Genomic DNA, 15270 nt, shown 5'->3' with positions numbered 1-15270 from the left:
ACTCGATAATTTCTTACTTCATTTTGTCTATGTATTCTTTTACAGATTTGTATGTTTTTTCAAAGGACTGGCACGAAGGATGAGCGCCCTCTGGCGATTCAAATAAAACGTTTAGGATTTAAATGTCGGCCACATTCAAAACCTCTGGCAAGGTGCATGCCAGCGTGTGTGCCCAGCTGGAACATTCACATTCGTCCAGAGAACATACCAGGTATGGAGAACCAAAACAACAACCGAGCAGGCTATTTGACCAAAGCACATTCGCAATTTTCATTTTCGTTACAAAAATTACATTTACTATTTGTTTTGAAAGATTGAGGCAGTGTTTCTCTACCTCTAACGGATTACCCGAAAAGGTACAAATAAACAAACAAATATATACAGTATGAGCCCGAACATATACCTTTTTTTTTTTTTTGCGTTGTCAAGACAACCTGTCAATCGCGCACATTGCCTAAATATGAATTGAACGTTGTCGGTTAACTTACGCATCCGGTTCAGCAAGCAAGCCTTCCGTTCAATGTCGTTCGAGTGAGTATTTTAAACATTGTTAAACTGCCGTTTATATCTGTATGACTAATACACGACCGAGAAGGATCTTGACAACACTTTAGTTTGTTTATTGTTACCTGCTATGCTATATGTCAACAAAGCTATGGGTGGCTATAAGCTCGCACGCCCACAAATAGCACTCAGCTGTCAATCAAAAGTCAATCAAGGAAAACGCTTGACTTGAATGTTGTTTGGTGTGTTCTTCTCCAAACAGAAGCTTCATGGCCACAATGAAAGAGAGTGATGGCTTCACATGCTACATCCTCCACATCTCGTCAGTCGTCACCAAAATGTTCTACAAAAGGTAACACATGCCCATTTTGCTTCTGTTTTGTTCTACGTAGCTTGTGCCGCTGGTGGAGACTAGATCAAACAATTAGGTAAACCTGCACAAGCTGCAGATAATACGACTACTGCTAATATTCTCTGAATATTGGTTAAAAAAATCGATTAGACCACCTATCATAAAAAGAGAAACTGTTTAAATATTTGAAATATATATTGAAAGCCCACAATTCGAGTATGGTGTGTAGACATATGAGAGCTGTCTATATTTTGTATGTAGCTTTATTTTGCTGGTGTATGGAGGGTCCGTGTCTCTTTTGGTCATTGGATATTACGTTTGGAAACAGATATTAAAAATAGAAAAACGACTCGTTGTTTGATTTTCGTTTTAAAATAGAAACACCACAATTGAAATACAGCTTGATTTTCTCGTGTGGCTGCCTTGGACGGGTAAAAAAAAAAAAGGTCCAATAACAGTTTGAATTTCAATTTTTATTTCAGAAACGAAAATAGGATATAGCAGGAGCCACAAATCGAAAAACGGCCAGGCAGTATTTCTGTTTTTGATTGCCCGGAGTTGTCACCGCGAGCATACCCCCTAACCAGGCCAAAGCAAAAACAGATTGCTATGCCATCTCTTTGTGGTTTTATTCAACTTTATTACTCCATTTGCAGTGGGATCTCTACAACTTTTGGGAGATACAAAATAAAATATAGCTAAATAATTAACTTAATTGTTAAGTAAATTTTTGTGCACATGAAAATTAACATAGTCATCTTCCTTTGTGCCCATAGTACAAACCATTTCTCAAAAAATAATCCACTTAATTTTTAAATATAAACAGGAACTGCTAAAGACATTTTAAAATGTCTATTTAATAATGAAAAACATTAGCAACAGTCAACAACTTTTGGCAGATACAAAAAATGTTTTGCTAAATAATGAATTAATTAATTAACTTAAACTTTTGTGCACATAAAAATGATAATAAACATAAAGTGTCCTCCTTTGTGCCCATGGTTACAGACCTTTTATCAAAAAGAAATATTCCACTCAATTTTTAAATAAAAACAGGAACTACTAAATTTTAAAATGTCTTTTTAATCATGAAAAACATTAGCACCTGCAAAAAAAATTTCAGCCAAGTACCCCCTTATTAAAATTAAATTCAAAAGAAATAAATGACTAAGTGAAAATAAAAATTGATATAAAAAATACAATTAGAAAATTATATTTAAAAAAATGGAAATAAAAAGAGCAAAAATATATATAAATACATTTGTATTTATTTTTTTTATATCCGTTTTATTTTCACTTTTAGTCATTTATTTATTTTTTAATTCTCAACTTGCGACTTGTGACAGGCAGTTTGCAACGAGTCCAACCCAAAACATGCTTAGGACCGCCCCCTCATTTGAATAACATTTCGACTTGACAGTACGACCCAAAACTGCCAAAAATAAATATATAAATGACTAAAAGTGAAAATAAAAATGGATATAAAAAATATAATTCAATATATATTTCTCTTTTTATTTCCATTTATGTTTTAATATAATTTAATTTTATAATTTTTTTTAATGTCCATTTTTCTTTTCACTTTTAGTTATTAAAATTTTATTTATTTATTTATTTAGTTTATTTATTTTGAATTTTGGCAGTTTTGGTCCTCCATACCCTCTAACCAGGCCAAAGCAAAAACAGATGCTTTGCCATCAGTTTCTGGTTTTTAAACTTTAGAACTCCATTTGCATTTACCACTTTTGGGAAGTACAAAATTAAACATAGCTAAATAACTTAAATGTTATGTAAATGCTGCGATTGGCTGGGGCAACCAGTCCAGGGTGTGCCCCGCCTACTGTCCAAAGCCAGCTGAGATGGGCTCCAGCACCCCCTGCGACCCTTGTAAGGAATAAGCGGTCAAGAAAATGGATGGATGGTTATGTAAATATATTAAATGTAAATGTCACACAAACATAAATTGTCCTCCTTTGTGCCAATAGTACAGACCTTTTTTCAAAATAATTATTCCACTTAATTTTTAAATAAAAACAATAACCGCTAACGAAATTGTACAATGTCTATTTAATAATGAAAAACAATATTAGCAACAGTCAACACTGAATATTGCATTGTTCAGTGGAGTGACTGTTAGTGAGAATCTTGAGCTTTGTGATTTTTGGTGGCAGGGAGCCAACTGCTGTGATCACTTTTTTGTTTTATTTTTTTTGCATGGCTGCTGCTTTTGAAATATTTTCTAATCTCACATGAGAACCGTTGACTTAATGCCTATTTTTAGTCAGGTTGGCATTTTTCCTGTGCTGCTGTCACATGACTTGAAACGCTCACACACCTGTGATGCTTCATTAGCCCTGATGACGAGTTTTTGCCTTGACAATAAACTCCTCCCTGTGTGCCTCAGCTTCTCCAGGACTTTTTAGGAAATCCTTTTTTTTTTTTTTTTAAATTAACTAAACACGAGTGTGATTTCAAAACATGTCCAGAAGTGTGTGATGATGTTGCAAAGTACACGTTACTTACTTTTGATCCCAGTGTGAGATGTCAGATGGTTGGACGTGCTCATGTCCCACATACATGAAATGTCCGTCTGTAATTGGAAGTGATGTCACATATCAGCTGAGCTTCAGCTGAGTTAGTCCCACACAAACCTAGCAAGCCTAAAATGCTTTCAAATGGTCATGTCAAGCTTTTCTGCACAATAAATTGTTCAACTTGAATGGGAGTCTTTGTGTTTTATGAGTCAATGTGCCCTCAACTCCTTGGAAGCCTTTGATGCGTAGCGGCAAAGTATGTCAAAGCTTGAGGTGAGAGTTGCACAGCAGTCGCCACTGTGGACACGAGTGTCATTTTACTCCGGTTGGTCTCCACATGGCTCCAAACGACACCAAATTGTCAAATTGATTTAACTTTGGCTGACGTGAGATCGAAGGGAGCAGAAAAAGTCTTGTCTTTTGGTCATGACTGATGTGCAGTTCTCACCACAACACTTCAAGTAGCTTAAAAAAAAAAAGCTGCTTGGTTTGACTGCCTCTAACTCTGCCTAATTTTGGCTCCACCAATCATAGAGCTGCATAAATTTGCATAACCACGCCCACTCTAAACTGACCAATCGGAGCATGTGAAATTGCGTCATTTTGCCATTCTGAGCAATCACATCGCTTCAAAGTTGAATAACCACGCCAACTTTACAGCAGCCAATCATAATGCTTCTAATTTGCATAGCCACACCCACTAATCAACCAATCACAGCATTTTATCCTTGTTGCTCCACCTACTTCTTGCACCACTAGCCAATCATCAAGCAGGGCCAATTTTTGGAAGGGGAAAAAAAAAAAAAAAAAAAAAATCAGGGATAAGGTAAAAAAAATAATTTTTTTTTTTTGAAAAGTTAGAATTTATTTATTTTTTTCCCCCAAGTTGTTTTTGTTTAAGTTTTTTTTAAGTTGGTGATGTTTGACAAATTTAGTGTTCTTTTGTAACCAAGCTTTATTTTTGCAGAGTACACAGTAAATCACAAAACAAAAGTTACATGTTGGATGACAGTCTGCTCATCCCTGCATGTGGTGAAAAGGCCAGCCAGGAAGATCGTGGACCTAAAACAATGAGTCATAAAGTTAAGTCAACTTGTAATGTAGAAAAAGATGTTTATGATATGAAACCTACCAAGAGAAGTTTTGTGCAACTTTTTCACACTGCTGCATTTCCAGGAAGCTGATCACATTCCTTGCTGCCTATCGGAGAGAAGAAAAAGGGGTTGAGTTGATCAATGTTGCCATAGTTGTGCAATGAAGTGTAAAGATCAACCATGTACCTTGTGGTTGGAGAAGCAGCAAGAAAAGCAAAAGTCGTTGGCTTGCAGCTCTGCGCTTGTCGTTGAACTTTGTGAGCAGGTCACCAGTCGTCCTCCACACTGGGCACAAAAACAGTCGTTCAAATTGACACAATTGAAACATGCTGGCTGAAATTAAACATGTCTTCTCTTACCAGCTGGCAGACTCAAGTCAGTCTGCTTTCACCTTGGAGCATTCCAGCAGCTTCATCTGCAAGAAAAGGAACATGGCAAGCATACAATGACTATGATTAACGGTGTGTTGAAGCAGCTGGTTGAGCACGTTGGCACACACCTGAAGAGGATGAACAAACCTGCACACAACAAGCAAGGGACCAGTCAAGATGCTATTTAGTTTATTTGTACATCAACATTGAAAATGGAGGCAGCTTTGCACCATCTGCAAGGAGTTGTCTTGGTTGCACAATCTCCGACGGGCAGCACTTGGACTGGAAGCTTCACTGCATGCAGAGTCAAAGAAAAAGCATGTGAGCGCCCTTTAAACGTAAACTGGTGAATTTGTTTGGAGATTAAGTCATTGCCATCTAGAATTTGAAAGTCAAGTAATTGGATTAATCAAGTTCACCTTTGCAACAGGTCCAAACCTTGATGAGGAGTTTCACTGCACAATGGAGCCATGCTGCGTGAATCTGGCTCTTCAGCACCACCTGGTGGACAAAAGCAGGAAGAACATGGAAGAGGGTAAAGTACCATGTTGAGCAGGCTTCCCAATTGCAATCCTGGCCCTCGAGTTAAAACAAAAAAATTTTGAACTACATTGTATATACACACACACACACACACACACACACACAACTAAAATGAACCAATTATAGCAAAAATAGTTTTAGTCTTTGGCAGTTTAATACACGAGCCTTTGGGGATGATTTTAAATGTGATTTTAAGTGTAGTCATTTCTATTGACCGGAATAAAGAAGTTTGAAATTGTGTCACACAAATGTTTTTTCCCCATAGTGTTTATTAATTTAATATTGCACAAAAGTAACACGCTTTAAATAAAACTACAAAAAACGTGAAAACTAAACATACAAAACTCAAAAGAAAATAAACTAAAAATCCCAAACCCTGCCAGAGTCTTGTAGGTTTAAGATTTATCTGTACAACACACCGGACTCTAAAGATCAGAATCAGGCATGTTGGAGAACAGAAATGTCTAAAAACCTGCAGGACTCTGGCCCTCAAGGACCAGAATTGGGGAAGCCTGTTGAGGGTCCTGACCGCCATGTCTGTGAAACTGCAGAAGAGAAAATATTTTAAAGAAAGAAGGGGGAAAAATAAAATAAAAATATAACTTCTTACCAGTCTTGTTCCACTGCCATCTTGACCTCTGTCTTCCAGAATTCTTGTGCTGAGCTCATTCTGCCTGGAGTGATGCAAGAGGTTCAAGCATGTCAAATTACAACCAGGATGTCTGTTGTCAATCACATGTTGAAATAAATTAGTCAAACATTTGGACTCTGGTTAAAGTGTGCGTTTCACCAGTGATGACCGCAGGGCAGCAACTGGACGCCTCTTCCGTGACGACTTGCAGCTGGTGGCCTGAAAGATACGGCAACGTTGATGTAAGCATTTTACTTTTAATTAAAAAAAAAAAAAAAAAAAAAGTCAGCCTTTACAAGCTAGTTTGGTTTAGCTAAAATGTTTAGCAGAAGGAGACCTGCAAAAGTCTCATGAAGTCATGCCTCAAAGGACAGCAAGGCGGCCATTTTGGAGCCTGTAGTCAGAATAAGAATAAGAAACAAGTTGAAACTTTAGATAGTCTGTTTAATAATGGACATATTTAATTAAAATACTCAAATTCTGCTATTTTGCAGTCAATCCAGCCATTGTGTTGAAGATGCAAGTCTGTGGACAGAAATGCGACAATTACACGTGAGAAAACTGGGTTTGCTTGTGCACAGCAAGTCGGCCATTTTAGGTTTGACGAGTTCCACCTGTAGGGAGACAATTACACAATCAACACACATGTATATAAAGATGCTTGATTCATTCCGAATAATTAATATGCACAAAATGGTCCACTTAACTTCAGGTAAACTGCGCTTGCTTTCGTCGCGATACTGGAAAAGATTAGAGACATTAAAAAAGGCGTTTTGGTGCAGTTTAACCTCGTAGTACCACTTAAGTAGCAACGCTTGCGCAAAACGTGTTAGCAAGACGCAAGCACGCCAAAAGTGCCGCAACACATTAAAAACAAAAAGCAGTGAATTTAAAAGAGTGAACACTCACCTCGTCAAAGTGTTAAATGATCTTGTGGAAATGCGTGCCGAGCAGCAGGAAGACGAGGACGACGGCATGCTGTCTGAAGTGAGAAAGAATGAGTGGTGCGATTCTCCCGGCTTAAATAGGTTTCCGGTGATGACGTCACTCTGAAAAAAAAAATAGCAAAAAAACCCCCCAAAACTTTCATTTAACATAGAAACACATTGAAAACAACCTCTGATGTACGACTGCATTGGAAAATGAAATGGGAAATACTCAAGGTGTTTTATTAGTAAAAACCTATCCCAGGTTCGAACTCGTGTTGTCTGCGCCAAAGACGTTGTCGTTAACCACTCGACTAGGAGCACGTGACGCGATAAACCTTTATATATACACATTCATTAAGCGTAGCAGGGATGCAACGTGCCAGTTAACAACCAACATATAAATACAAACAGACGGCTGACAGGTTTCAAGCCCAGGTGGTCGAGAGGTTTATGACTCTACCTTTGCATCAGGAAACCCGGGTTCGATTCTTGTCCATGCACACTTTTGAATTGTAAATTGAAGTGCCGCTACGGGGGATCGAACCGAGGACGTCTGAACCGCAGGCAGAGTTTTTACCTCTCGACCACCTTATCCAAGTCGCGGCGATCTTTCTTATTCTATTCCAAGTGGCAAGTAAAGAGACGCCCTTAACATTTCACATGGACTTCGAGTAGTCCACCACAACCTGGCACCACTTTTTGCTTTGGTAGTACTGCATGTGTTTCCTTTCGCCCTCAAAGTGAGCACTTACCATTTACCAAAGTAAAAATGTAAAGTAGCCCTACTACCCATTCTTCCCCCACCTCAATCGCTAAACCTGTCCTGCCCTATACACTTGAAACATTTTATTGTCCATTCACTTTTGAAAAAACAAAAAAAACAAAACCAGCTCCCACGTTAACACAGCTATGTCTTACATGCAAATAGTAGGCTACAGTACAGACGAGTATTTTATTTCTTGATCTTGTGTTTAGCTGGAAACTTTCTCATGACTTGATTTGAGCGTATTTGTCATGGTGTGGTATGCTTTCATTGTCAAGCCACAGGGGTCTCGTCTCGGAATCGCTAACATTGAGTCACTTTATGACTGAAGGAAAGAGGCATTGTAGTTTATTACTTTGTGCTTTGTTCGGAGCAACAAAGATGAATTCACGTAGATATTGCACTCCCCCCCCCTCCACAGAAAGTCCAAGTTAACCCCACGGGAACAAATGTGTCCGACTCCGACTCGTCATCTGGTGGTCTCACAGCGGCCAGGCAGTTTGGAAGAGGATCCAGAGCACTACATTAGGTACAAATGCACAATCAAATACAACATCTGTAGAAAATACGATGTAGCTGTTTTACTTGACCATTTGCCGCAGACACACAATTCATTTATTCATTATTCCAATAAGCACCAAGTAGATATGAATCACAGGCTTGACAAGGTTTTGCAGTATAATATACTGTTTAATGATCATCATTATAGACAAGATTTTCTTTGAGGACTTTCAACAGAACACAAGTGAGAAAACAAAATAATACTGATTGTGGCAAGAAGGAAAACATGTCTATTCACAAAATGGAGCCTCTTAAAGCAATGTACCATTATACCATTGTATACACAAAGTAAAATTTTTCCTAGAAAATCTGTATTTACATTTATAAATATTAAGATATGTCTATGTTTCACAAATGGCTAAAGCAGACGAGGAAAAAAAAACGCACAAAAAGGGACACAGATGAGAAGAACTGTAAGAAACGTGAGTCCATCTCCGAGGATGGGGGAAAAAAAAAAAAAAGGAGCAAATGTGCAAAAAGTACCGCCTTGTCCTTCAACTTGTGCCCGTCGCGAGGGGCTTAGCAGAGCCAGGAGGTGGGCACCCACTGAGGCTCCGTGTCCAGCTTGTCGATGAGCCTGCGCAGTTCCAAGAACGCCTCGTTGGGCTCGGCGTTGACCACGGTGGCGTCAAAAACGTGGCCGAAGTCCTGCTCCATCTCGCGAGCCTTCTCGATCACCTCCTTGAGATCCTCCGGCTGCGCGGGACACCACCAAAGTTGAATTTGTAAAACAAAAAAAGGTCATCTCACCCCCAACAGATTACTATATGAGTACCTTTGGTGTTTTTCTTTCAGAGGCCAGCAGGGTGCGCAGTCGTTCTTGAGAAGGCGGAGCAATAAAGACTACGAAGGGGTTGAGGTTGGAGGACCTCAGCACCTTCAACGACTGTTGAAAAGGAGTCGATATTTGATACAATTTGCAAACATTATCTCATAACCTGTTTGGATCGTTACCCTGGTGTGCAGGCAGAGCAAGCAGATGCGTCCGGAGTTGACCACGTGTCGCACCGAGTCCGTGCTGGTCCCGTACAGGTTCTTCTCATACTCGCCGGACTCGATGAAATTCCCCGCCGTCAAGTCGGCCTCGAAGCCTTGCCGACTCACAAAGTGGTACTCGCGCCCGTTCCGCTCGTGGATCCTCGGGCTTCGGGTCGTGTCTGACAAGAGGTCAGATGAAATCACAACCTGTTAGTGTTTTTTAGAAATTTAAAAAAAATAATAATTTTAGTAACTTACGCGGGACGGCGACGGCAAACTTGTCGGGCTCAATGGAGAGCAGCCTGCGCCGCAGCTCGTCGTGGCCGCTGTTGGTCGGGGCGATGAGAGCGACGGGACGTTTGCGGTTGGCCGGTTGGTGATAGAGAGACATCTCCTCATAGGTCAGCACGTCGTCGCATTCTGAGGAGGAAAGCAAAGTTTTAATGAGGCTACCATATTTTTATTTATTATTTACGCAATAACAAATGTAAGGAGATGTCTAATATATTAGAGGCCTTTATTCATTGTTGTTGGTTTATTTTTTCAATAACACTAAGCCAGGAATGGAACTGGTGGCCGACCACACATCGACTGTCCAATTGCTTAATTAAAACAAATAAATAAAATAATAAAAATACAAAAAACTTTTATTATTATTATCATCATCATCATCGTCAATTAAAACAAATCAGAATTAAAAAAAATCTTACAAAAAGTAAAAAAAATAAATAAAATAAAAATCATAATATAAAAATAAATAAACATATAACAATGATAAATTATAAAAAAGGAATCTTCCAAAAAATCAAAACTTAAAAGAAAAAAAAATAGAATATGAAAAATAAATAAATTAAATATAGAATAAAAATAATAATAATAATAAATAAAACAAAGAAAGACTCTTCCAAAAATTCAAAATAAAATAAATAAAAATAAATCAGAATATGAAAGAACATTATCAAAAAAAAGGAAAAAAAAAGAAAAAGAAAAAAAAAGGCAAATCCACAAATGTCAAACTGAATATGCAGGGTCAAGTGTTGTTTCAAGTTGCAACATCACCATTCACCACTAGATGGCAAACATGTCACAACATTTGAAGCACTCACACTGGGTCTTACACTGCCAAATACTAAAATGTAAGTATGCCCAATTTATTTATTTATTTAAAATTTGGACTAATATGCAGGACAATCATATTATTTAAATTTTTAATTAATTACAGTTTTGACTGAGTTGAATTTTGTGGAGAGGAAAAAAAAAAATGGACAAAGTGAGTTCTTGCACTTCATGCTGGTTTCTTGTTTTGTGCCACCCTTAAACTGCCATTTTTAAGCAAGTGAGCACTAAGAGCATCCCTGTACTAAGCAATGCTAGCAGTTGACATAAATGATGTCAAGTGGAATTAACCATGACTAAAAAAAAATATGAATACAAAGAAATGATGGTGACCGTGAACAACAAGAGCTATCGAAAATGGCCAATTCAAACCGTTTACAACACTTTAGAGGCTCAAACTTTCCCCCCACTCCTGTGTGAAAGTATGCCACAACTTGACTGGAATTAAAAAGTGCACCCAGAGGATTTTTGGGATTTGAATGAGGCCGATTGTTAAGTGCAGCTTTGGCCCAAAATCTGGTTGGGACCCACAATTGGGCATGCAAATCAGCACGTATGCAAACTTGTGTTTTGTCTGTGTGGCTCCAGATAGGGTCCCTTCCAAGGGATTCAGGCCCCTGCTGGGCACCTGTTGGCACCTCCTCTGATCCCGTCTGCGAGCAGGAGACTAATCTCGAGCCAAGCAGAGGCCAGGTCATGGCAGCTTCAGCTCGACCAGTTTGCGCTGCGTCGAAGCAGACAATGTTTGCACACTGTCCAAAAGCTGCTTGAGACAGTGAGAGTAAAGTGGTGATTAAATACTTTGCTGTTTTTTTACCGGTGTTTTTGCTCAGAGGAGATGTGCTTTTCTTCTTCTGCTTCTTGTTTTTCTTCACATACCAACGTTTGCCTGAAAAACAAGACAAGGTTGTTGATGTCTCCGCCCATGTGTAACCTTCACAGCAACATGATCTTCTTACCTTGTTGTTCTCTACTCCTGTCTGGAGCGCTTCTCTTCAAGGTCTCTCTCTGTTGCTGGAAGCACTTCCCTGACAAATACGACAACATGACCGTTAACATAAAAACAATTTCAACTTGAAGTTCTTCACTTCATTTGAATAAATCCTGTTATATTTCCCGTGAATTTTATTGCTAGTTGGCCCACTTTCCATTTCCACTGCTTAACCTCGTTTTGTAGCAGCCACAAGCTTGGGGTCAAAGAGTAATCTCAAATAATTCTCAGGTGTTTGATTTAATCTGCAGGGCTTGCCAAATGGGCGGGGCTTTCTTCCTGTGGACGGCTCAGATAATGTCGGGTTAGCTGCCGGCCACAATGAATTGCTTGGACAAGCGCAAATATTAATTTTTATGTTGTAGTTAGGTGGAATCCTCCCATTGCCCAAATCACTAAAATTCAGGAATTTGATTTTTTTTTTTACATTGTTTAAACAGATACTATTATGCAGCAACATCATATTGCAAAATAACGTTCAACCGCTAGTTAATAAGATAAAAAAAATTGCACAATATAATATTTTCTCCAAAGGTTTTAGAGCCAGAAGTAATAAGTAAAACGATAAGCTGACTAACAAGTGTAGTAGTCTAAAATAAACCTGCACACAGTTACCTTCAGGCTCAGTCGCACCTAAACTATTGCAACTTATTGTTTACAAAAAATCCAAAACAATACAGCTTTAAATATTGTCCGTACTTAAAAATAACAAGCAACTGGCCGATATTATCTATTTATGAAGAAAATATGAATATTTTCAGTCAAGGACACCAAAGTAAACATAAGAATGCTGTTCTCCTCCCAACCTGGAATGAGTCCAGCCAGTAACTGGTTTTCCTCATCTCCGTCCCTGTACGCCTGCCACCAGTTGGGGTCGTCCTGGCTGATGACGTGCAGAATGTCCCCCCTCTGGAAAGACAGGCCCAGCTCCCGACATGGCACGAAAGGGTCATCCGAGGGGTCGTAGTCAAAGTAAGCTCGTACGTGTATCTGCGGGAGCGATTGAGTTTTACACGGTCTTGGCTTGCTCCTGCTTGCATGTGTGCGTGCAGACAGGCCGCGCAGGTCCACCTTAGAGACTTACCACAGTCTGTCTGTGCGGGGCAGGTTTAATCTGAGAGCTCGGGATGAGGAGGAAGGTCAAAGTGCCGTGCATTTGTTGCTGATGGATGAGGACAGGTGGACATACCATTAAATAAAAAATAAATAAATAAATAAATAAAATTAAAAAAAAACTAACAAAGTTGCTCTTAAAATAACAGGGCAAAAAAACAAAAAACAGGGAAAAAAGTAAAACGAAACAAAACCCAACAAATTTGCAAAAAAAAAAAAAAAAAAAAAAAAGTTAAAAAAAAAAGCCTAACAAAATTGGTCTAAAAAGACAGAACCCCCCCCCCCCCCAAAAAAAAATAAATAAATAAAAATAAATAATGAAATTCCTCTAATAACAGGGGAAAAAAGTACATCAAAACAAAACCTAACAAAATTGCTCTAAAAACAAAACAAAACAAAAAGTAAAAAAAAAAAACTAACAAAATTATTCTAAAAAAAACAGAAAAAAAAAGCACAAAAAACCCCCCAAACAAACAAAACAAAAAAACGAATGAAATTGCTCTAAAAAAATAACAGGGAAAAAAATAAAACAAAACAAAACCTAACAAAATTGCTCTTTAAAAAAACAAACAAAAACAAAACAAAAAAACTGTTCTAAAATTGTTCTAACAAAACAGAAAAAAAATCTAACAAATTGCTCTGAAAAAAATAATGAAAAAAGTAAAACAAAACCTAACAAAATTGTTCTAAAAATAATGGGGGGAATAAAAAAAAAAAGCCTAACAAAATTGCTCTGAACAAACAACAGGGCAAAAAAGCAACAAAGAAAAAATAAATAAATAAAAAAAACAAAAAAAAAACAAACAAACAAAAAAAAACACGTAATGAAATTGCTTTAAAAAAATAACAGGAAAAAACGTTACAAATAAATAAAAAGCCCAACAAAATTGTTCTCAAAAAAACTGACAAAAAAAAAAACAAGAAAAAAAAATCTAACGAATCGCTCTAAAAAAGAAAAGGGCATAAGTAAAACAAAACAAAATTGCTCTAAGAATAATGGAAAAAAAAGGGGGGGGGAGCAAAAAAAACAAAAAAAAACCCAATGAAATTGGGGAAAAAAAGTAAAAACAAAACAAACAAACAAAAATAACCCTAACAAAATTGCTCTAGAAAATAACGTGGAGGAAAAAAAAAACAAAAACAAAAAAACAAACAAAAAACAACAACAAAAAATTGCTCTAAAAAATAATGTAGGAAACACTCCTAACAAAATTGCTTGAGAAAATAACAAGGGGGAAAAAACCCTAACAAAACTGCTCTAAAAAAAACAGGGGGAAAAAAAAAAAAGTGAAACTACAATGGTAAATCCAAAACTGGTTCTCACCAGTAGGTCATGAACTTCATTGACGTGCTTCCCACGAAGGGAAATGCCGTTGATCTCCAGGATCTCGTCGCCCTCGTTGAGCAGGCCACTCCGCTCGGCGGTCCCGCCTTTCACCACGCGGCTCACCACCACGCTGTCCATGTCGTTACGCACGGTCGCACCCTGGAGGCAGTACTTGGATTTGTCCCGCTGACCACTCTCTCCTGAGTTAAACATTCAACGATGTGGACACGGTCTCACCAGCGGAGTGTCCCGGGTCTTATGCAGTCGCACCATTTTCACCGTTTCCCCCAAATACTGAATCACGTTGTCCTCCGCCATTTCCTGCACAGCTAAGCTGTCGTGAGCCTGCATCAGCGCCTGTGCACACAAAGCAACACACAATCGTGCCTTCTTGTTTTGCTTTCTAGGGTATGAAACAGGTGAGATAAGGAAGCGAAATTGAAGCGTGACTTTGAGGTCACAACACATTAGATGTGACAAATAGGAGTTGGGATATCGGCTCAATATCCACCCATCCAACCCACTAATTTTGTCTACAGCTTATCTTGTTCAGGGTTGAGTGGCGTTGGAGTCGATCCCATTTCATTGTGGAAATGGAGTCTACGTGGGCTGTTTGCACAGTCAGCCAGATCAACAATATGCCAGTTTTATATCCTTTGAATTGCAATGGAAGTCATAAATTAAGTGTCATTTTTAAGCTATCAAGACATTAATTTTGGAAAAACAAATTCAATACTTTTTACTGATCTAAAAATTCATACTCATGCAAAATGTGGAAGCCAAAAACTGCCAAATAAAACAAAAATTGGAGCACAGTCAGTCTGTGAGGAAAATATGCAAATAGATGAAAATAACTAAACAAAAATAAAAAACAGTTCTGTGAAACTACATAACAGCAGAGCTAGCTTGAATTCTAATTTTCAGAGCAGATTTTGCTTGTATTTTTTTTTAAAAATATTACAGAAGAAACTATTGCTAATAAGCCTGCCAATTTTTTTGTGAATTATATTTATTATTTTTTAAATTGGCCATGTATTAAGAATAAGTCACCAAAGTCATGAAAAACAAGACTGGCTTGAAGGCATTCAAATAATGTTCATATGTCTTAAAATAAAGCTGAAAGCTGAAAAACATGTACTGCTGTATTTTATAAAGAAAAACAAACAAACAACTGACTTCATAGCCTTTTTAATTGCTGGTAATGTACTGCACATTTACTGCTGTAGGTAACCTCCCTGAGGGTAAGGGGAGCCCTGGCGCAAAATTGCAAGTCAATGGATGTCATGCACACTGACGTAGGTCACCTGACCTGCAGATGAGGATTGGTGAGCAGAGCCCGGAGCTCCAAGCCTTCTCGCTGTTTGCTGGACTGGAGGATCTTCTGGACCTGTATACGAGGTCCCATGATTATTGGTCAGAAATGCTGAGGGAGGTTTTCCATATTTTCTTTGTATTAATGGAGC

General features: G+C 38.2%; 2 protein-coding genes and 1 long non-coding RNA gene across 5 annotated transcripts in view; 1 reads left to right on the top strand and 2 right to left on the bottom strand.

Annotated features, from left to right (window-relative positions):
• Nucleotides 1-118: 118 nt before the first annotated feature.
• On the top strand, nt 119-8158 carry LOC144010978 (uncharacterized). Of its 2 annotated transcripts, XR_013281403.1 has the most exons (7): nt 119-211; nt 767-856; nt 4358-4749; nt 4847-5176; nt 5286-5390; nt 6048-6271; nt 8143-8158. It is a non-coding gene; the product is annotated as an uncharacterized LOC144010978 (long non-coding RNA). The 2 variants fall into 2 exon arrangements; XR_013281402.1 differs by lacking the exons at nt 119-211; nt 8143-8158 and adding an exon at nt 478-531 and having other exon boundaries at nt 6048-6347.
• On the bottom strand, nt 4321-7112 carry LOC144010976 (uncharacterized). Of its 2 annotated transcripts, XM_077511528.1 has the most exons (11): nt 6939-7112; nt 6189-6248; nt 6009-6072; nt 5871-5943; nt 5275-5356; nt 5086-5149; nt 4984-5002; nt 4844-4899; nt 4671-4769; nt 4523-4590; nt 4321-4452 (listed from the first exon to the last, which is right to left on the bottom strand). In XM_077511528.1, exons 1-8 carry the CDS (start codon nt 7004-7006, stop codon nt 4856-4858), a joined length of 474 nt encoding a protein of 157 aa, XP_077367654.1. In that variant the 5' UTR covers nt 7007-7112; the 3' UTR covers nt 4321-4452; nt 4523-4590; nt 4671-4769; nt 4844-4855. The 2 variants fall into 2 exon arrangements, 1 of the variants encoding a protein (XP_077367654.1); XR_013281401.1 differs by lacking the exons at nt 4321-4452; nt 4523-4590; nt 4671-4769; ... (5 more) ...; nt 6009-6072; nt 6189-6248 and adding an exon at nt 6468-6769 and having other exon boundaries at nt 6939-7037.
• Nucleotides 8159-8390: 232 nt separating the features above from the next.
• The window catches only part of pals1b (protein associated with LIN7 1, MAGUK p55 family member b), a 13946-nt gene continuing 7066 nt past the window's right edge, over nt 8391-15270 (bottom strand). Inside the window, exons 4-14 of the mRNA XM_077511527.1 lie at nt 15117-15194; nt 14045-14164; nt 13805-13966; nt 12452-12529; nt 12174-12357; nt 11336-11404; nt 11194-11265; nt 9519-9680; nt 9237-9439; nt 9058-9168; nt 8391-8978 (exon numbers count right to left, since the gene is read on the bottom strand). Coding sequence (XP_077367653.1) covers nt 8802-8978; nt 9058-9168; nt 9237-9439; nt 9519-9680; nt 11194-11265; nt 11336-11404; nt 12174-12357; nt 12452-12529; nt 13805-13966; nt 14045-14164; nt 15117-15194 — 1416 coding nt within the window. The 3' untranslated portion in view covers nt 8391-8801. The remainder of the gene's footprint in view (nt 8979-9057; nt 9169-9236; nt 9440-9518; nt 9681-11193; nt 11266-11335; nt 11405-12173; nt 12358-12451; nt 12530-13804; nt 13967-14044; nt 14165-15116; nt 15195-15270) is intronic.

This window comes from Festucalex cinctus, chromosome 21 (genome assembly GCF_051991245.1).
Source record: "Festucalex cinctus isolate MCC-2025b chromosome 21, RoL_Fcin_1.0, whole genome shotgun sequence".
Classification (NCBI taxonomy): Eukaryota; Metazoa; Chordata; class Actinopteri; order Syngnathiformes; family Syngnathidae; genus Festucalex; species Festucalex cinctus.
Note: the sequence above shows the minus strand (reverse complement) of the source record. Positions and strands in the feature narration are given on the sequence as shown.

What these genes read in the sequence shown, in the direction of transcription:
- LOC144010976 (XM_077511528.1), bottom strand. Translation starts at nt 7,006, where the DNA reads ATGCCGTCGTCCTCGTCTTCCTGCTGCTCGGCACGCATTTCCACAAGA. An exon ending in ATGGCAGTGGAACAAGACTG is followed by an intron (nt 5,944 to 6,008) that starts GTAAGAAGTTAT and finishes TCTCTTCTGCAG; the next exon opens with TTTCACAGACATGGCGGTCA. An exon ending in GGTTTGGACCTGTTGCAAAG is followed by an intron (nt 5,150 to 5,274) that starts GTGAACTTGATT and finishes CTCTGCATGCAG; the next exon opens with TGAAGCTTCCAGTCCAAGTG.